Source organism: Melozone crissalis, unplaced genomic scaffold (assembly GCF_028551555.1).
Source record: "Melozone crissalis strain CALT ecotype California unplaced genomic scaffold, PUWL_Pcris_2 ptg000002l_1, whole genome shotgun sequence".
Taxonomy (NCBI): domain Eukaryota; kingdom Metazoa; phylum Chordata; class Aves; order Passeriformes; family Passerellidae; genus Melozone; species Melozone crissalis.
This window is the reverse complement of record NW_026535780.1, coordinates 12,414,237-12,435,281: the sequence shown is the minus strand read 5'-3', so window position 1 is coordinate 12,435,281 and position 21,045 is coordinate 12,414,237. Positions and strand designations below refer to the sequence as shown.

The 21,045-nt window shown below is 40.9% G+C and overlaps 2 protein-coding genes across 2 annotated transcripts in view; one reads left to right on the top strand and one right to left on the bottom strand.

Moving 5' to 3' along the window:
• Positions 1–18,281, top strand: part of COL14A1 (collagen type XIV alpha 1 chain) — a 114,696-nt gene extending 96,415 nt beyond the window's left edge. Inside the window, exons 41-49 of the mRNA XM_054295837.1 lie at positions 2,619–2,672; positions 3,555–3,626; positions 5,653–5,688; positions 6,106–6,172; positions 6,675–6,863; positions 14,075–14,152; positions 15,087–15,242; positions 16,597–16,689; positions 16,780–18,281. Of these exons, the coding sequence (XP_054151812.1) occupies positions 2,619–2,672; positions 3,555–3,626; positions 5,653–5,688; positions 6,106–6,172; positions 6,675–6,863; positions 14,075–14,152; positions 15,087–15,242; positions 16,597–16,689; positions 16,780–16,919 (885 nt within the window). The 3' untranslated portion in view covers positions 16,920–18,281. The remainder of the gene's footprint in view (positions 1–2,618; positions 2,673–3,554; positions 3,627–5,652; positions 5,689–6,105; positions 6,173–6,674; positions 6,864–14,074; positions 14,153–15,086; positions 15,243–16,596; positions 16,690–16,779) is intronic.
• Positions 18,282–20,284: 2,003 nt separating this feature from the next.
• Positions 20,285–21,045, bottom strand: part of MRPL13 (mitochondrial ribosomal protein L13) — a 29,271-nt gene continuing 28,510 nt past the window's right edge. The window contains exon 7 of the mRNA XM_054295711.1: positions 20,285–20,722. Coding sequence (XP_054151686.1) covers positions 20,698–20,722 — 25 coding nt within the window. The 3' untranslated portion in view covers positions 20,285–20,697. The remainder of the gene's footprint in view (positions 20,723–21,045) is intronic.

Genomic DNA, 21,045 nt, shown 5'->3' with positions numbered 1-21,045 from the left:
CAAGCCTGGCTCAGTAGCTTCAGTTAAGTTTTTGCTGGTATCTAGCCCTGCTTGAAAAGTCACCTCTCCACAAGTCGCCTCAAACAAATCCCAGGCTACAGAAAGCTCAAGAGTTTATAATGAGGTCAGCAGAAGGACTGATTTCAGCACCCTTGATATTTTACCAGTGATGCCATTTGTATTTTGGAATTTAAAATCCCCTCTAAAATTTCTGTCTCTTTCTCTAGAACTTTTTTTTCATGTCATTAGCAAAATATGTCTTAATTTAACTTTCCAAAGTGATATAAACCTTGATTTTAAGACCTACATTCTAGGTCACACATCAAAATCTGTCCTATCCTGTTCTTGGACATGCAGTTCCATGGGAGAGAATCAGTGGCTTTGTGCAGAGTCATTTCTGTTCTGGATGTGACAGAACTATGTAATTCCTCCAGTCATTCCCCTTGGATTAGAGGTGGTTAGGCAAAGAGGAGAATTCAATAAATGGGAGATTAAATAGTATCTACAAGGCTTCAGTACTCAGAATACAACTTTGTGAATTCTCACTGTGCTCTATTTTCTTCTACATTACATACACCAAAAATTATGGGAGAAAGAGCCAGAAGAAATAAATTCCCACTCTTCCTGCCAATTTCCTGGTACTTCTAATCTCTGCTCTCAGCTCAAAAGTTCAGAATGAGTGTCAGATCCATTCTGGCCATCAGGTGGTCTGAGTAACATCATCTTCAAATGCTGCTGGCAGCACAAACAAATACCTTTAGTCTTTTGCCAGCATGAGAGAATTGGTATTGCCATACTCTTTCTTGAACCAGGCTTCTATTTGATTTATTTGATCTATATACAGCAATTTTCACATCTAGCAAATGAAGTAGGAGGAGATCTTTTGTGGACAATACAGACACAATGCCAAGAGAAATAAACCCTAGGAGAACAGACAGGAGGTGATTACTGAGCAGCCAGGAGTAAGAGCACTGCTCCAAAGAAGGAAATTGTGAAATATATTCCAAGAAAATGTACTGCTGATCAAACTATTAATTCTGCTCTTTGACTGGGGTGGGAGAAGAGAAACACGTATGATTTTCTTTTTCTTCAGAAGCTTGTGTGACTCCACACTAGACCCTAGAAGTCAGTGGAAAGCACTATATTTCCCTCCTCCTAGTTAAATTAAGCCCTTAAAAGGGTCAAATGAGTTTTTATCCTACTTTGAAACTGAGCAAAAACAAATAGAGGTTTTACATCTTTGCTTTAAAAAGTGAAACATAAATATGAAGGTGTCAGCTTCATCTGGCTACACTGTGGAATATGAAGGTGTTTCCTTATCAAGTCTAAGGATACCTAGATAACATAATGGGAGTTGACTGTGTGGCTTATTTTATCATCAAAACACCCATCCACTAGAGCTTTTAAAAAACCTTTCCAGGTATATGGCAGATAATATTATTCCCCAGCCATTTTTTATGCCATATGATTGCAGTTTTGAATAATAATTTCCAAACTGTGCAAAGCATAAAACTAGTAGTATATGTTATATTCATTACTAAAACCATGTTAGAAACAATGATTTGGAAAAAAAATACAAACCAAAAAAGTTGTACATTTTTCTTCTGAAGCTCCATGAGATACTGAGGCCTGGAATGTTCTTTACTCTGTGTGTCACCATAAACATTTTCAAACATTTCAGCAATAAACCAAATACTTTCTAGCATAAACCACCTTTCAAATTGGTCTTGAGCCAGAGGTAAGACCATATATCCTGTTCAGGCTGTATAGTAATTAAAGAATTGTTTAATCATCAGGCTGGTCAGAAATCCAAGCTTTTTAGCATGTGGATACAAAATGCACATATTGGTTAATTTGTATTAACTAAATTATCTTATGTGAAGTAAAGAATACTTTATTAATAGTGTATTTTCCTCTACATCTGGTCAGTCTTTTTTTTCTGTGATGTACTTGCTTTCCAGTCTCCAAGTTATCTTTAGTTTTTGGCTGTTGTTTCTGGAAGCTCTGAGGCACGTTCCTGATGGAAACCACATGAGCATTCCCGCTGCTTCCCGAGGCAGGGCTCGGGGACGGCTGGAGCCCACAAGCAGCGCTGCTGGGCACAGAGATCCTCTCTCCCTTGCCATCTTTCAGCACCTCATCAGTGGCACTGGGGATGCTTGCAGCCACTGAGAACAGATGTAGAAATGTGACCTTGTGGTAGGGAGGTTTGACAGCAAAAACCCTCTCGTTTGTTTCCCTACACAAGTGTTCTAAGTGAGATTCACTCAGAAGTGAAAATTGCCAGTATGAAAAATTTTGTATTGTTTTTTCTTTAAAAAAAATGTGTGAGTAGCTGTTTGTTTTCTTTTTGTTTATTTGTTTGTTTGGGGTTTTTTTGTTTTAATCTTGGTAAGCCTCTTTTTCAGAAATAAACCCTCCCCAGGGCAAAGAAGGAAATTTGTTTGTAAGAGACCACTACCAACAGGTATTAATTTAGAAAAAAAACAAACAACACAACAACAAAGTAAAACAAAACCAAAGAACAAAAGTAAAAAAAATTCTTCTAGATTAAACAGAACAGATTCATGAAGTACATGTAAAAAGCTGGTGAAATTGCATTTATTTATCTTTTATAGGGCTTTCCTGGCAAGGATGGACCCACAGGCCCACAAGGACCTCCTGGCCCAATGGTGAGTATTGCCCATGGAATTTCTTACTGCAAAAGTCAGCAGGATTTGGGGGGATTACAGATCACATTGTTATCTATGCTACAGTGGATAGAGCAAGGCCAAGGGAAGTCAGAATTCTCATGATGCACTGAGTTGGCAGAGAGCTCCTGTCCAGTGTAATTTCTTTCCACTTCTACTTAGCTTAAGAAGAAAATGTCTCCCATGGGGAGGGGAGAGAGTTGTTCTGTCAATAGATTGATAGCTTGTTCTTAGTCAAGCAACTGCACTATAAAGAGGGAATTACTGCTTTGAACATTTGAAACAAGATTTTTTTTTTTGTCAAAAATTCCATAGGACTGTTAGCTGAAGTGAACCATCAAGTTTAACTTGGTTTAGAGGCTGGAGGTGAGCACAGGTGCTCCACAGAGTAATCAAGGAAGACAGCAGAGGCTACATCCAGCCTCTAATGCAGGATATATGTTGCCTTCAGAATCAGTCTCAGCCTTCTCAGTTGGGGCAGCTAGGCAAAGTTAATGCCTTCTTAAGAGATTTAAAAGATTGGAAGAAGCTGCTGGTTGTACACAGTATTCTCCAAGCCATCTTGATGTTTTTTGGAAAAACATTCTGAGTCATCCCCCCTGAACACAGTATTGACATCACAGGATTTAGTCCAGTGGTTCAGCAATTTCTGCCTGTTCCAGAAAGCAAACCAAGTTATTTCTCTCAAGTGCTCTTCTCAGAGCTGTGCTTATGGTGCTCTTTTTCCTACAAATTGCATTTCTTAATTTTCTCTCTGGGAGTCTTCAGTCTTTGACTGACAGAACTGTCTGTGCATTTCTCCTCATCAGGACTCATGGATGTTGATTGTCATCACCATTATTTTCCTCTTCTTTTTCCACATAGGGCATACCTGGTGCTCCAGGTGTTCCAGGTGTTACTGGAAGTCAGGGGCCACAAGGTGATGTTGGAGCTCCTGTAAGTAAAACTAATTAATATTTCACTGTCTGCTGTTGTGCATTGGTTGGTTTCTGAGCCTGGCTTCACTGTTTGACAGAACTCCTCAATATTTATTGCCTATGATCTGTTTGCAGTTAGTGGCTAAGTTAAACATCATATTGACCTTCCTTTGTTCATTCTTTGTAATTAAATATATTTGTTGATCTTACATACAATGTTTGGAATATGGGGATTAAAGTCAAAACACAAGACTCAAACACAGAAGTTAAAAACACAACTATGTGAATTTGAAGACTTTGTGTAATTACATTCTTCTTTTTTTTCCCTTTGCCCTTCCAGCGACTCTCTGGAAATTTAAGTCTTCGTTAACCTGATTATTTCCAAAATATTATCCTGATTTCCAAACTGTGAAAAAAATATGTGAATAAAAACCTGGCTCTTGAGGTTACTCTGTGTTTAAATTAGAAAAATTGACTAATGACTAGGGCTTTTTATATAATTTATGTAATTTTTGGAAAATTATATCCTTTATATCTAACATTAGTATTAGGAACCTCCAATATTAGGTTTATCTCTCAACTGTTATATTTTTTATGAATTATTTTTAACAACCTCAGGGAAAAAAATTACTAGAAGAAAGGAATACAGCAATGAAATCAATGTGCATTTTATGTAAAAAAGAATATATATAGTGGACTTTTTGTCTCTGTAAGAGTTCAGACAATATTATGTATTAATATTTTAACATTTGACTATTTGTTTAATTATAAAGCCTGCTCAGCTTTTTCCCATTACAGTAAACATCCTATTTAATTTTAAAGACATCAAAGTGGAACAGTGTGTATTTTTGTAAATTCTATTTTTAGAATAGAATTTTTTTTCCAAAACCCAGTTTGGTTTGGAGATTTAGGCCAATGCAAGCATTTTCATTTGCTTAAGTGGAAATAAAATTAAATTGATTGATAATTTATAAGCAAAGACAATAATCTAAATGCCCAGTTCTGCACAGTTTCTAAGTGTAATCATGGAATCTATAAAGGAGATTTGATGAGCTTTGGAACCTTTACTATAAATATATAACATGTTGACTTTGCAGTTCCTGTCCAAACACATGTTCCAGACACTGAACAAAATTTTCTAGAATGTGGATATTCCTGTGAGTCATGCCAGAGCTCTGCTGTGCGTGGTTAGACTCTAGTTGTGCAGAAATAAACAGGTGGCTGAAAACTTACTGAGCTTTCTATTTCAAAACATAGAGTTATAGAATAGTCCTTAGAAATAGTCTTTTAGTCTTTGTAGGAGTTTCCTCTCTCCAAGGACAGAATAAACTGTGCTTAATCATGTATCTGTCAGCTGGTTACCTACACAGAAGCACAGGACAGTCTGGGTGGGAAGGGAACCACAAGGATCATCAGGTCCAGCTCTCAAGAGTTTGGCCCATACAGGCATCAAACCCATGGCCTTGGTGTTATCAGCACCAGGCTCTGACAAACAGACCTTTCCTTGCTTCAGGAGCTCCTGAGAAATGTGTAGCCTAAAAGATGACACTGGTGAAGGTGCAAGTGCCCCAGACAACCTGTTTCAATCCATAATCCTCCTCACCCTCATGACAGTATTACATTATCCTTAATGTCAAATGTGATTTTCTGTGCAGTTTAATCCCATTGCTTGCTCTGCGCATAAGGGATGCAGAGTCCCAGGACAGCAAATTTCAGGCTGGTATTTTGCAAGAGTTAGACCTGTTTCAGCCATGTGAAATGCATCATATGGTGGCCTGACCTTGCCATGACTTTGAATAAGTGAATTCAGTGTGTGGCAAGCACTTGTGAAAGTCATTGTTCCCATGTAATTGCCAAAGGTGAACATTTTGTTGAGTACTAAAATGATAGAAGTGTATTTGTCACTGTCACATAACCTCCTGAAAGCTGGCTTATGGTCTATTTCTTCTCCTTTTACTATGAATCTGCAAGGCAGACAAAGTTCAGGTGTGAAAAGTTTGAACAGAACAAAATGAGAATTAATGTTGTATTAAATCTTTTCATAGGGTCCTCCGGGAGCTAAGGGGGAAAGAGGTGAAAGGGTAAGTCTATATTCATGTTAGCTGTGGGATTTTTTCCTGCCTGGCCTTCTTTCTCATAAAGAACTTTCCCAGAAAAATTATATTTCTCTGTGTTTACAGGAACAGTAGTTCTCTCTTTGCAATTAAGAAAAATTTCCTACTTTTCCAGACATGGTCTTTTATATAGCTACATTGAAGTTTTCAAGGTGGGAAGTATGTGGCAGTAAGCATGCCTCCAAATCTCTCATTAGGGTTATCTTCTCAGACCTCTGATTGCTGGCCAAAAAGAGAAATGGGAACCAGTGAAATCACAAAATTTCTTTGGCTTTCCTTTCTCATCTGTGAGGTTGTGATGTCTCAGCAATAATAAATATACTTCTTTGCTCCAAGTGCTGTCAGCTCAGGGCTGTTTCATGACTCTGTGCTGTTGTTTCCCAGGGTGATCTCCAGTCCCAGGCTATGGTCCGGGCTGTTGCTCGTCAAGTGTGTGAGCAGCTCATCCAAGGCAAGTACACGGACAGTCCACGTGCTTCTCTCTCTGGAATGGATCTTTTCCTGCCACAGCTACTTACAAATATGACACTTTGCAAAATATCCAAGGGGATCTGTTTGTTTTAAACTAGACAGTTGAGATTTATGTTTCAATTAGATTTATGTTCAACCGGATTTGTGTCCAACTAGAGCTGATTAGCATCAGCCTGCTGAAAAAAAAGCTGGAATTGTGTCCAAGCTATTACAGTTTACAGAAGCTTCTGCTGTACCAGTTTTAAATTTTTATAGACATAAAATACAAAAGCCCCCCCAAACCCTTGCCAAAGTAAGAAAATAAAATCCTGTATAACAGTTCTTCCATTTTCTGTGCACTCTATAACCTGTTATTTCTCCTCCAACAAGTGCACGACTTCGTAATACCAAACCATGGCAGACCACAGCCTTGAGAACCTGCCAGTACTCTGCTGAAACTTTGCTGAACCAGATTTTCCACTGCTACTTTTTTTTCCTGACAGGTCATATGGCAAGATATAACTCGATTCTGAACCAGATCCCAAGCCAGTCTGTCTCAACTCGAACCATCGCGGGACCTCCTGGCGAGCCGGGTCGGCCAGGGGCTCCAGGGCCACAGGGTGAGCAAGGATCCCCAGGCATGCAAGGGTTCCCAGGAAGCCCTGGTCAGCCAGGAAGACCAGGAGAAAGAGGTAGGCTTCACACTTCACAAATACCTCCCTTTCCTGATACATTCTAACAGCTTTTGTCTCCTGTCTAAATGTGAAAGCAACATTTTCTCACTAATTAATTAGTGAGCTTAATACAGACCATTATGAAGGCTCCGGAGACTCTGTCATGAAACTCATGCAGGCTTTGCCAAGTGTGTTTTGACAGGACCAGACAGAGGTTTAATGTTTAACTGCTGAAGACTGGTGGAATTTAATTGTGCAGATCCCATCACATCATGTTTCTTCTTAGTAAGGCCTCAAAGTGAGCAGAATCCCTAAATGTATAAGGAAAAGAGCAATTGAAAAAAGTCAGATGCAAAACTGATGTGGGGAAATGCTGAGCTTTTCTGATAACTTCAAATATGTCAGTGTAGGAATATCTGAGTAATGGCCACCTGAAAGGAGCAAGATTGACAAGAAGAGGGAAAAATTCCTAGTTTGAGGGGTTGAGAGAATCAAGAAGAAGAAATGGGGAGGTCAGAGAGAAGTAATACACTTAACATTTACAAGAATTCTCTTCTGTATTCTCATATGAAGGCTAGATCCCATTCTCCTTTCCTCCATGAGCATTGTCTAATAACAAAACAAGTTCCATGTTTGATTTACTCTCTTTCTGTGCAGCCTGGACTATCTTTTGTGTCCCAGAGTAGCACTAACCTCAGGACACAATACTGAGTAGATCTATAATTGTGAAAGTGCTCTGAAGAACATCACATAAAGAAGTGACCAAAAACCCAAGAGACAAATGTGATATTCACAAGCAGTGAATTGGTGTTGCTGTTACAAAATCTGCTAACTGGCATTTAAAAAATTAATTCCTGTGTTGACTGTTCAGGAGCTTAATAGCTCCAGTTCCCAGTAGCCATTATGACCATAGTTATAACATTGATTTTAATTGAAAATCTTTGAGTGAACCTGTGAGTCTTGCCCTGAAGACTGTAAATTCCATCACCATTTTGAAAAAGAGGCAAGGTTCCAGGTATGGACCCCTCAGCCCTGCTGTTGCCTGCTCCAGCTGAGCAAAACCAGGCCCTGTCCAGGAAGGAGGAGAAATGAGGGAGTGTTAGACAAGTAGAAAAGAAGATTGGAAGAGACAGCAATCGAGGAACTGACTTTAAAAAGGGTGGTCTGGAGACACTGAATGCAGATTTCAGGATATTTGATTCCACACCAGCATATTTTAGATCTTTCCCTTCTTTTTGGGAGGAGGTTTTTCAAGGTTTTTAGGACTTTGTAAAAGGCACAACCAAAACACCAGGCTACAAAAAAGGAATGTGTCCAACATGTTCTGTACTTTCCATTGTATTTGCTGTGCTGATGTCCAGACACACATTGTGGGATCACAGAGTGATTAGATACAGTAATTTAAATGAAACATGATGTGGGCTGGTCCATTGCAGACAATATTAATGTTTGGGAAGCAGCATTGGCAGCAGAAAAGGTAAAAAGACATTAGAAAAAATATTGCCCCTTCCCTCTCTATTACCCTTTCCTCTCCATATGAATAACTGGTGTTAGAAGGGACTGATTTTGGCAGGTAGTGCTTGTGGGGAGTTTTATACTTGGTAGAGAGAAAGCTCTAATCAAGCATCCTTCAGAACTGCAGTCAGATTTTCATAAAATGTGATACCAAATGTTGGGAGTGTTCTATGATATTTTCAGCTTAAAATGAGCTAGTTTCAAGAATCCATGTGTAAACTTGAAGACAAAATAATTGGCTCGTTTATTTGGAGTTGAAATGGACTTTAGGACATTCATATAACTGGAGCCTTGAACAGAATCTGGAAGAAAGATGAAGGAGCTCCTTCAGAAACTAGGCAAAAGTATATAATAATTTATTGCTCCTTGAGGATTTGATTTCTTCAGAAGCAACTGAACTTTCAGACTGATGTGTGTTTGATGCAGTAGCACTTTACTGAGCAGGAAGATACCTTTTGCTGCAGACTCTTGGGGTATTTCTGAATCCATTTCTCTAAGCTAACCCCAAAATGCAAAAATGAAAATTAGAAATTATTTAACCAGCCTCATGCTTGTGGAGAATGATTGGAAGTTTTTCATGGATTCCCAATTCTCACTTTATTCCTAATGCATATCCTACACAGAAGCAGAAGCAGCAGACTAAAATTGCTCAGCTTCTGGATGGAAGGAAGGGTTTTAAAGTTTCCAGTGACAACAGAGAGGAGGGTAAATGGAGTCAGACTCCATCCCTTGCTGTGTTCTGAAACACTGTTTGCATTTAACTTGTTCAGCAAACACAACATATCACCCTGTCCTGAAGATCTCCTGCCAGCCACCTGGAAGTCTTTATGCAGAATGTGTTTCTTTTCACTAACGTCATCAGCATTTTGGTTATATGTGAAGCCAATTTAATGTTCAAGCCCAATGCCTGATTAGCAACTCTGAAAGTCAGGCTCCACATTTAAGTTCAGAAAATGTCCTGCAACAGAGTATGCTAAGCAGTAATAGTCATTAGAAGGAAAAACCACCTGTTTGCTTGTCTAGCAGTGTTGCTTTTGCCCCCTCAAACTGTAGGAATTGCTGCAGGAGCCCGTTTCTGGCTCTGAGCTGAGGGGCAAGGTTCTGGTAGAGCAGGAAGATGAAAAGGTGAGGAGGCCAGGTGTTTCTTTCAGCTCACCTCTCTTGCCTATCACCTCCTCAATCCCAGCCTGTAAGGAGGGAACACTTCAGAAAGCAGGCGTGGAACTGGTTAGAAATGGTGCACCAAAGAGAGCTGTACTGGAAATGTCAGCAGTGAGAGATACCAGTGAACTTCCCTGCTAACTTGCCTGGCCAACAACTTGTTTCCCCTTGTTTTCCTTGTCACCCTGCCAAGCATTAATCAGAGGCTTTGGAAAGAGACATGGATGAGTGTATGGAGTTCTGCTAGAAACCTCCACTTGAACTTCTAGGTCCATGATGTCCCATTCCTGGGTGGGATTCCTCTCACTAGCAACACACTGAGCTGGTCCTTCCAGGAAAGACCACCTCAGTGAGAAAGGACAAGCCATTCTCCGGGCCAATCCAGTTCTCAGTGTCTGCTGCCAGCTGAGAGGCCACGTTGTATTACCGGGCCCCTACACTACATAATCCCAGATAAGTAACTAGAATTTTGCCCTTTGCTTATTTGCATAAGTATAGGAGTTTGGAAAAAAACCAAACACTGATTATTCACAGCCCTCATCTCTATTTTAATTTTAACTAGCTCACAGCACTGGTTTCTATTTTCCTTTCAGCTAGTTTGAATATATTTTGTTTTGGTTTTGTTTTTAATCTGGGACTTAAACAACTAGTGTCTGGCTTCTGAGTGCTCAGGAAATAGTTGCACCTCTGCAAAATGGTATAGAAACCAAAATAATCAACATGTTCTTTTCTTCTCTTTGGTTTCCAGTTATTTTTATAATACATGGGTTGTTTTCTCAACTTTGTGGAAAAATGGAAAAGCCATAGTAAACTTATTCTGGGGCACTGCTAACTTTCAGATGCTGTGAAAGTGCAGTTCTACTACTGAATGGACTTCAACTCTTATGTGTTCTGAAGTGCTGAATAAAACTTACAGCTACTCAGCCCATCCCACTATGATTAAAAAACAATAAATACCTAAACTGTCACTGGGAAAGTTTCTGTTCTCAAGCACAGCTTCATCCTTATTTGCTTCCTGGCTTCATATGAAAGAGCCAGTTAAACATGTGTTATCAAAAGACACATTTACAGCTGTGATGGCAAAATTTCAGTGGAATTAAATGGAACTTTTGCCAGTTTTGTCAATTAAATATTTTTATTTCCAGTTTTAGCTTCATCTGGATTAAAAAAGAAAAAAATCACAACTGTGTGTTATTTTACACACAGCTCACAGCTGAACATCTTGAAAAGAGGATATTTTTGGTAGTAGTTTAATTTTTCTTAAGTGCAATACATAGTTCTCCTCACAGGACAGTATTATCTTAAAGACAAAATTAGCTAAAGAACACCTGAGATTTCATTTGTGCAGATACCATGAAAATTTATTTTTCTTTGCTAGAGAATGTGCTCATGACCTTGATGTTGTTTTCAATAACTGATGCTATCAGAGTTATCTTTAGTGAAGGGTTGGAAATCAATGATTTCAGTTGCTTGTGATCTCCATGGGGCTGAAATGAAGACCTTGCTTATTTTGGATGGGGATAGACATAAACCCATTGTTAGCATGAAGGGGAGAGACAGTTTGATGGTATTTCTGAAGCCTGTCCAGAGCACAAACATGAAAGCAGTTCCTGGGACCTGAAGGCATTTTTTACTCAAATGGCAAGTTTTGATATGCAGACTTTCATTCTGAGGGCAGGTAACCATTGCAGTAACCTGCAATGCAGTAACCCACAAGTGATGGCTTGTCTGGTTGGCTTTCTGTAAGCCATGCTCTGCTGGTACCAAAGATGACTTGGGTGAATTTTGAATATTCTGCCATTTATAAGAAGTGAGCCAAGAGGTCTGTGAGTCTCTTAAGTCCCTTAGGGAAACCCATGGCTTTAACTCATGACCATTTTGCCTTAGGAGTAGGATATTTTTGCATCAGTGTTTATGTTCTCTTTAACTTGGATAAACTTTACTGGAAATCAGACTAAAAGAAATCTGATGCAGACTTTTATCTTGGCCTTCTGTGTTTGCTTTTAAAGAAGTTTTGCCCTGCACAAGAGATTCATAATTTATTCTAGAATGAATGTTTTCTTCTTAGCCTGAGTAGATTTGTTCCATGTTTAGCATTTCTTACTGACATTTTATCCTGTGAACATCACATACAAGTGTGTAGTTTGGTGTGTGTTAATAATTATAATTGAGTGCATGGCAGGCTGTGATTTCAAACATTGTGGCTGCTGCCTTTGAAGTCACCAAGTAATGTTACCATGCAGGAGGATAAGCAATGGTCCTTGTGCTAAACAGCTGGGCAGATTGCAGATGGTTGTAGTGGGTCAGTCTTAGGATAAAGCAATTCACACAAACTTGTGCTAAACAGCTGGGCAGACTGCAGATGCTTGTAGTGGGTCAGCCTTCTCAGGAAAAAAGTAATTCACACAAACAGACTTTGCCTTTTGCCAAGGGCAAACCTTTCCCTGCAGGCCCTGTGGGGTAAGAGATAATTTGCGCTCACTTACCTACAAGGCCTGCAGCACAGAGAATTGCACTAGATGAGTTTCTGCATATGTTTGAAGCAATGCAGGGCTAAGCAAAATTTCAAGCATTGGAGAAAACCACCACCACCCTTACTTCAAAATTATGCAACTGAAGGAAATAAAAGGCAAAAAAGGGAAACAGGCAATGCCTTAACTATGCCAGGACAGTGGCAGAGAACCTTGCTGAGGTAAGGTAAAGAGGTCATCCATGCTTTGGTTCAAAATGATGTGCTCACTGTGGATTTACTGGTTGCAGTGGTGTGGTCTGTGTTTTCCATGTGGTTGGGTCAGACAGTAAGTTGCCCTAGAAACCTCTTGTTCCTGCAGAAGACCCAGAACTCCTCCACAGATACTGAATCCATTTCAGTTCAGCAGACTAATATTTGATAAACTTGATGTGAGTAATTCTTTGCCACTGATGGGTTTTAATTACAATTTTTCTCACACTTAGGCTTTTTATTTACTTATTTGCTTCCATTGCAAATTAGCTTAAGAAGGTAAAAGATCTTCTGGGACTCCCTGAGGGGAAACCTGATGAGGAGGGGCTGAGGCCACTTGGTTTGCTCAGTTACAACTTCCTCATGAGGAGAAGAGGAGGGGCAGGCACTGATCTGTTCTCTGTGGTGACAGTGACAGAACCCAAGGGAATGGCCTGAAGTGGATGGGCATAGGTTGGATATCAGGAAAAGGTTCTTTACCCAGAGGGTGGTTGGGCACAGGAACAGGCTCCCCAGGGCAGTGGACACAGCACCAAGCCTGACAGAGCTCAAGAAGCGTTTGGACAATGCTCTCAGGCTCAGGGTGTGACTCTCGCGATGGTCCTGGGAACCAGCCTCGATGATCTTTGTGGTGTCTTCCAACTCAGCATATTCTGTGATTCTATGATTCCTTGCGAAAATGAGGTGTTCTCCAGCTGTTTTGCCCTAAGATGTGGCAGTTACCTGGGCAGTTACCTGAGGGAAGGAGCCCAGTCAGCTCAACTGTGGATATTGCCCCATCCAGGGCAGCAGCTGTTTTCTTTCTGCTCTGTGTTGATGAAGGTGCCATGTATAGACTTTGATTCTGAAAGCAGGGAAACTGTGAAGCCAGGAGAGCAATTACCAGTGCTGGGAGGCAGGTCTGGAAAATGGGGGGGAAGTCCCACAAACCAGCCAGGATTTGGTGTCTCTGAACCATCCAAATCAAACACAGACTTTATGAGAATTTCCAAGTCACCAGTGGAAACTCAGGGTCTGGAATTTATAGTTTTGACACCTACTATAGTTCAACACTGCTTATTGTGATGGCTGCATATAGAAAGTGGTTTTATAGGATGCCATAGTGGTAGTGCAGAAGGAGATGGAAAGCTGGAAGTAAGCAGTGCTTTCTCTGAATTACTAGATTTGTGACCTCCACGGATCAGACACAGGGAGAGAAATTTAGTGCCACGAGTGAGTGCAGGAGCACAACTCACTGGGTCTGCCTCTTGGAATATCAGAGTATCAAGACTGGGAAACACTTGGATTGGGCCTTACTTGGGAGTCAGATTTTGACTGCGATGAAACTCCTTTCTCATGTTTTAGCAAGAATCTGCCGTAACTGCTAACAATTCTCTCCATTAACAATTTAGTGCTGTACCACTCTTTAGTGGGTGAATGTTTGAATGAAAATTTGCTGTAGCACTGAAATTTGACTTTTATGGGTCCCACAGTAATTTATAGCCATGAGGCTTGGAAGACTCTTCTGACGTACAATAGTTGCACATTGGGGTAGTCCAGAGGGAGCTTTCCACAGGAAGTGCAGCCTGGAAACTGGCTGATGCCTCTGCAAACCATCCTGAAGAAACCACTATGGCAGCAGGAACGTTTAAGACCCCAAGAATGACATTTCCATTCAGAGGCTGTCAGGGGAGGGATGGAAAAAGGAACCAAATAATTTTTATTTTTCACCTTCTTCCTTCTTTGCCATCTGTTTTTAGATGAAAAATAGCATATGGAACTATGATCCTGGTTAAATAATAAACACTGCTCACACTTTTGATCAAAATGTGACTGAACACTATTTCCTTAGGTTTGCCAGGTGAGAAAGGAGAGAAAGGCAATCCAGGTGTTGGAACACAAGGACCCCGAGGCCCACCAGGATCCACAGGTAAATTTACATTTTAGGCATCTGGATCAGACCTTTCTGACCCATGTGTGAGGAAGCTTCCAGCAGCTCTTTCTCCTTAAGGAGAGTAGCAGGAGAGTAGCAGTTTAGGCACCTTACCTGTCATAAAGCTCTTACTATGTAATATCATGTTAGGATGTGCCACATGATGGTGTCACCCATCACACAAGTATTTTCATTTTCTCTATGATAAACTGCTTCCCCAAGCCCACATTTTTAAAATGTTTCATGTATTTTTTTTTTCCAGACATAGGTTCTAGAAGGGGAAAAATTAGTCTGGACTAATTACATTTGTTTTCTCATTGACTTACTGTCCTATCTAAACGGGGGCTGACAGAGAAATGTATAGTAATTAAGCACATTATATCACATGGATTTATATTTAGGTCCTGGAAAAGCAGAAAGAGTGATAACCAGGTCCTGTTGAAACAGGAATAAAATTGCATTGACCTCAGGAGGACATCCTGGCTGTTAGGCACTGGTATCAAGTCACAGCATTACCAGAATCTGTATTGAAAGGGAGTGGGAGGAATCAAGAGCTGTGCTGGCATCCAGGGCTGTCCTTTCCCCATGAAAATCCCTTTCCAGAAGTCTGATGTTTGGTGAAACATTTGCTCCAGTTCTGCCTAGAAGCTGTCTCTGGCAAGGAAAATGAAGCAGCAGCCAGAGAGGAAGCTCATTGGAAGTGGGTCTCCTCTCAGGCTGCTGCTCTGTCTTCCTTGCCAGAGGCTGAAGTCTTCCCTCAGCTTGCCCAGGGGAGTCAGAGCCAGGATGCCTTGTTCCTCCTCTCAGGCTGTCTCCTGGAAGTGTTTATAGCACACTCAGTGCCATGTTTTCCAGGCCAGGAAAGACGGCCTCATATCCCTGCTGTCATGAACGACACCACACAGATGTTTCATCTCCCTGTTCTATGCAGGACCTCCAGGAGAAAGTCGGACTGGCAGCCCGGGCCCACCAGGGTCTCCAGGCCCACGAGGTCCTGCTGGTCACACGGGGTCCCCGGGCTCAGCGGGTCCTGCTGGGCCTCCAGGGTACTGTGACCCGTCCTCCTGCGCTGGCTACGGCATGGGAGGTGAGTAGCGAGGAGTCGGGACTGCTGCCCCTGGCAGAGGTGTGGGTGGCACTTTCTAACAGCCCAAGTGAGATGGAGGCTACCAATGAAACTTGCACTAAAATGTGGTGGCTCCTAAAAACCTGCGTGTCCAGTGTGGCTCTACTTTGTGGGACTGCTGCAAGAAGAGAAGGTGACCCAGCATAGTGACCAAAGGAAGTGACCTCCATCTGATCCCAGCCTGTAAAACTGATCCTGCCTAGTGGGTTTTGTCCTGTACGTGTTTGTGTAGCTGTATGAGCCTGCTCCATCTCCAGATTCTGTGTTGAAGCCCTACCAACTCATGTTTGTGACAGCAGAGATTTTACACTTGTAGTTTTTCAAATGTGTTGCTCAACCTCCCCTTCCATGTGCCTCTGAGTGGCATGAGCATGACCCTTACTAAACCTGTAGTAGTGTAACCTGGCACAGGGATGCACGTGTTCATCATTAACCAGTGAAGCCACCTGGAGAAAATGATTCCTTCTGTATCTTCTCTGTATCCTCCTTTCCCATCTCGTTGTAGCATGGAGAGGCCATGGGAAGAAGTTAACACAATTACCAAAACTTAAATCAGCCAACCTAAAATCAAAATTAATTAGGAGAGTGCTAAACTACAAATGTTATGCATAAGGCATATTTGTTTGATGTTTACAGTTTAATCTGCCCCTGAGCTGATTTGTATGTTTTACTTACCTGAATGTTTTTGTTGTCGTCTCTTCCTATCCTTTTCTCCTCACTTTCCCTCCCCGTTGTTCATTTCCTGTTTTAAGGCCCAATCCCTTACAATGGCTACGAATTCAGAAGGTGAAAGGCTCATTCTGGTTCAGGTCTCATTGGGCTGAAGGTCAGAGATGGATGCTGAACTGCTCTGTGCTTTCCAGCAACGATAATGACTACCACTAATGAACTTACAGCTGCTGTACATGCACTTGGCTTCCTGGCACTGCTAAAAAATTATTGCCTGACCCATTTTTGCCTGCTGCTCGTGTATTCTAGCTCATAATTGGAATAAGCTATAGCAGGCACAGTGTGCAGTGTATAATGAGCACAGTATTACAATCGGACATTTGACAAATTGTGGTGGTGGTTTCCAACTAACTTGGCTGTCTGTTGGTGGGTTTCCAATTGCTCCAGCTTAATTATTTTGTTAAATGTTTTCATTGTTCCTTTATGTGAATAAAAGATGTGTATTTAAAGATTATATATATACTCACACACATGATATAGAAATATATCTATATATAAAATGTCAATTTCCTAATGAATGCTTTAATTTTCTACTCCCCTTCTCCTGTGTTAACCGTATGAATACTCTTGGTGGTGGTGGGTTAAGGTGGATACGGTGAGCCAACTGATCAAGACATCCCAGTAGTGCAGTTGCCACATAACTCCTACCAAATCTATGACCCTGAGGACCTTTATGATGGTGAGCAACAGCCGTACGTAGTTCACGGGTCCTACCCCTTACCGTCCCCATACTCCCAGTCCTATCCATCACCTCATCTTGCTCAACCAGAGTTCACTCCTGTCCAAGAAGAGATGGAAGCCGTTGAGCTGAGGTCCCCGGGAATCAGTCGCTTCGCAAGGAGGATAGCCAAAAGGAGTGCCAGGACCCCAGAACGCACAAAGGCGAACGGAAAAAGCCCCTCTCAATGAACTGCCTAAAAAAGGGAAACGTTTTATGCACACCTGTGTTTGGCCTTTTGCCCCAGTGCCTCCTCACCTGTCATGAAGATGTTTACAGGCTCTTGTGTTAAAGGAGAAAAAAGTGTTTGTGGCCAGTTGACACAACAAATAATGGTAATTATCTTGCATGCCAGAAGTGTAGTATGTTAGTGGGTTGGTGCTAGCTGATGATGAAAGGTCACTTGTAGATCTTTCTCTGGAGTACTGTTCCGTTCACTCTTCAAACTGTAGCTGAAAAATGCATCTGGCTAGGTGGTGTGCGTAGAACCATTCACAAAGTTAATGTTTTGTTATCCATTTTTTCCCAGCTGATTACTTTCTCTTTGTTTTGGATTAATTGCTTTACTAGCAGAGTAACCTGACTAAATCCACTGGAGAACAATGCATCAAGTGTCCTTGCACCCCAGCTATCATCCTTTTGTAAAGATTTCTTACATTACAGACCACTGTTTTCTTAACTCACCTAAAATAAATAAGCAAGTATGTTCTGTGGGAGCACACTGATAATTTATTGTGAACCTCTTTCATTTCTGTTTTGTACACAAATAAAAGTTGCAAGCTTTTGTATGGTAATTCTGTATTCATTTCATTTTTAAATCAAAACAATTGCATTAGATCTTCAGGGGACAGAATGTAACGAGAAGGAAATACATTTCCTGTTTTCAACACTTTGGGGCAACAGTTTTATTTTAAATGATGTAGTATAAACATTATTTAGCCTTATTTTTTAACTTGTATATGGACAAGTGCAGAGAGTAACTGAGCTGAGGTAGTTGTACCAACTGTAGATGTGAGATTCCTCATGCCAACATGCCCAAGTCAAAAGACTGGGAGGTGTAGTTGGGATGGCAACTTGCATCAGCTAACGAGGATAGGAAGGCAAACCACCAACCCAACCACTTGAGCACAGAGCAATTCATCATCTACAAACAAGGTAAGTTAGAAAGAGACTCAATAAACACCTCTGAACAGCACTGGAGACTGAGCAAGATTTAGCTCAAGAATGGCCATTTATGAAAGCATAGGTTTGGAAGACTTTTTCTTCAGCCCTATACAGACATGGAGAGGCTGTCCTGCACATCTCAGGACCATCCTCTTGCTCATCCCTGACTGGGAGCAGGCCTAGTCATATTCTACAGTAAAGAAAAGCCTGTCAGGTTTTGACTGCTGCCAGCAGCTCCCTTAGCTCACCAGGAAGAAGAGTGACCTTTACTGTGTAATCTCCAATTATCTCACCTGGAATTCAGCCTCATTAGTAGCACACATGATTTGCACGTGTGACTAGCAGGCTCTGGCTGGGGGCTGGATACCTTCCTAGGTTCTTCCTCTTTTCCCATTTTCTTGGGGAAAGGTGATAAAAGTTGATAGAATGTGAGTTGACTGTAATTTTGTTACCTGTACTTGCATTTAAAATAGAAGGTAGAAAAGTATAATGTAGTTTATGGACTTTATTTTTTAGCAGCTTAACCCCACTTGACAGAACACTGAGGCCCCATGGCTGTCTTGGCCCCAAGCAGATACCACAGCCTGGCACATGCAACTGATAATCAGAGGTATTATTAAAACTAAATACAGTAAAGCCTGAGGTCACAGGGTTAATTTTAATTTCCCTGCTGGCACTGGCTGTGAACACCCATGTTAATTTACCCCAGCTGCAAGTTCCCTCTGCCCCTCCCTGGTCAGCTCACTCCCATCCATGTTCTACTGACAGCTTAGAGTTCTGCTTGAGATATGCTGACCTGCAGGTCCTGTGGTAGGGACAGAGAAGGTCACTGATGGAAAAAAATCAGCTTTTTTTTCAAGCAATTCTGCCCATTTTGTCTTTGGAAGACTTTGAGTCTCCTGCTAACAGTGCACAACACATTAGTCATGACTGGCTGGCCTGCAACACTATATCAAATCTCAGGTTCTTTTGGGATCACAGAGAGTGACAGGGCAACACCAGGGACATAGGGACACAGCATAATCAAACTAATTAAAATAAGGCAATTGGTGTTATCTACTCCATGAACAGCCTGACCAAATCCCTGAGGGTGCTTGTGGTGTGTAGTCAATGTCCCCTGTGCTGTGCCAGTCCAACAGCTCCCACCCCAGTCTCCATGGCTGGGGGAGCAGCTGGAAGCAGCACAGCACCCCCAGCTCACAGGAATTTGGGTGCTCTGGGCCTGAGGGACCCTGTGCTGGACACCTGCACAGCAGGCTGTCACTGCCACCTCCTCCTCACACCTATGACGTACATGGAGTCAATTAAACAAATGACTTGGGGAAAATAAAGTGGCCATACTCATTCAAATTTTATTACAATTTATAAACTAAAGCACAAGATTCAACTGCAGTAAGTAATTTATTTTAACTTTCTATTTACTGTGCCATTTACTGGCACCATGCTGACCAGAATGCTTCTGGTATCGTTAATCATATATAGTCACTCTTTATTAGAGTTACTCTTTATTAGAGTACTCTTTATTAGGGTAGTAGTTACTCTTTATTAGAGTAACTAGTTAGTAAGAGAGTAACTAACTAGTTACTCTGTGCTCTACCCAATTATAAAAATACTAATCAGGAATTGTATGTTTGCCAAAAGAAGACCCATTCTGTCAGGATTTTCTCCAAAATCCAGTCTCAGAATAATCAAGAGTGTCTTTTTTCCAGACCACCTAAGAAAGTGAAGCTGCTGACTGAAGGATTCAGCACATGATGAACAGTTGATGCCACACAGATCTTACCAATAAACTGTGTCCTCACACAGAAAAGAGCATTTACTGCCACCTAGGCCTTTCAAAAATACTTTCACTAGTTAATGCAGTGTACTAATTAACTTGGAAGTGAAGGCTGCACATTCACTAGGTGGGAATTTTTCCTGGGATAAACCCATCTGAATGTCAAAGAAAGGCCCAATACCAAACCTTTATTTCATGTATTGAAATATGGTTATAAATAAACAACTGGTTTTTTTTCCTGTATGATGCTTGTATGAAACAGATGTAGAATACTCAAATTCTCCTCACTAGACATTGTAAAATTTGGCACACAATGTACCAGCATTTCCTACTATACAGAAAACAACAGGTGCTTTACTTATCTACAGAACACCTTTGGCTTGGGGGTTTTCAGAGCAGGAAAGCAGACAGGAATTTCAGGGAAGTAGCTTGCAAAAGTGAAGTGAATTTTAACTTTTGCATCATTCAACACTTAAGTCTGGTTTCATCATTTAGTTTTCATAATAAAAATGCTTCTCTGTTCTGCAATATATTCTTTAAAGTAGGTAAGGCATGTTCCTGTGACTTGATTGAAAATCAGATTGAGGTTGAAGTGGGGAAAAAAGGAGAAGTATCTCTCTGTTTATCTGCCTTTAATACCTGTTATTTCAACAAGCACTTTAAGGAAATCTGTTCTACACTGGGTTGTCAGCAATGAGCTACTTCATAGCAGTAGTCAGTGTATTGTTTCTATGAGATGCAAGTACTCATTACAAAGGTATTCATTCTTTAATAACAGTATCAAATCAAATGTCATGAAAAAATACCAGATCACACAATGCAGAGTACAGATGGCATTGACAAGATAATGCCTAAACTTAGCTGTTTCAAATACAGTGATTTCTATAATCTTACCAAGCCAAATTTACTAACAGCTGTCAGAAACATTCAGTATAGAAGGGCTGACTGAGCCACACAGATGCTTCCATATTAGAAGAATTTTCTGTGAAGGAGGAGAGACACTCCTGATGGCAGATCTTTCATTCTTATTACTTCCTTCGAAAATCTTTAGGTCTGTGGGGGAAAAAAAAAGTATTTTAAGAAATGCATGTTCACTGCAGTGGTTTTGCTTTAAGGCTGTAGTAGCAGCCTCATCTAGTTTTATTTCCTCACTCTGGTGAAGTTTTTTTGACAAAGAAGAATATTTTCTGGATTACACAAAGAAGACAGAACAAATTAAATAAATTTACTAAGATCTCTAAGAATTTACAGACATCAGGACTAGTTGGTCACTCCTACTTTCCTAAGCAAAAGAAAAAACCATCTTGAACTGAATGCAGTCTCACAGGGCTTTAAACACAGACACTGATTTGGCTCCACTTTTACCAACTGAATAA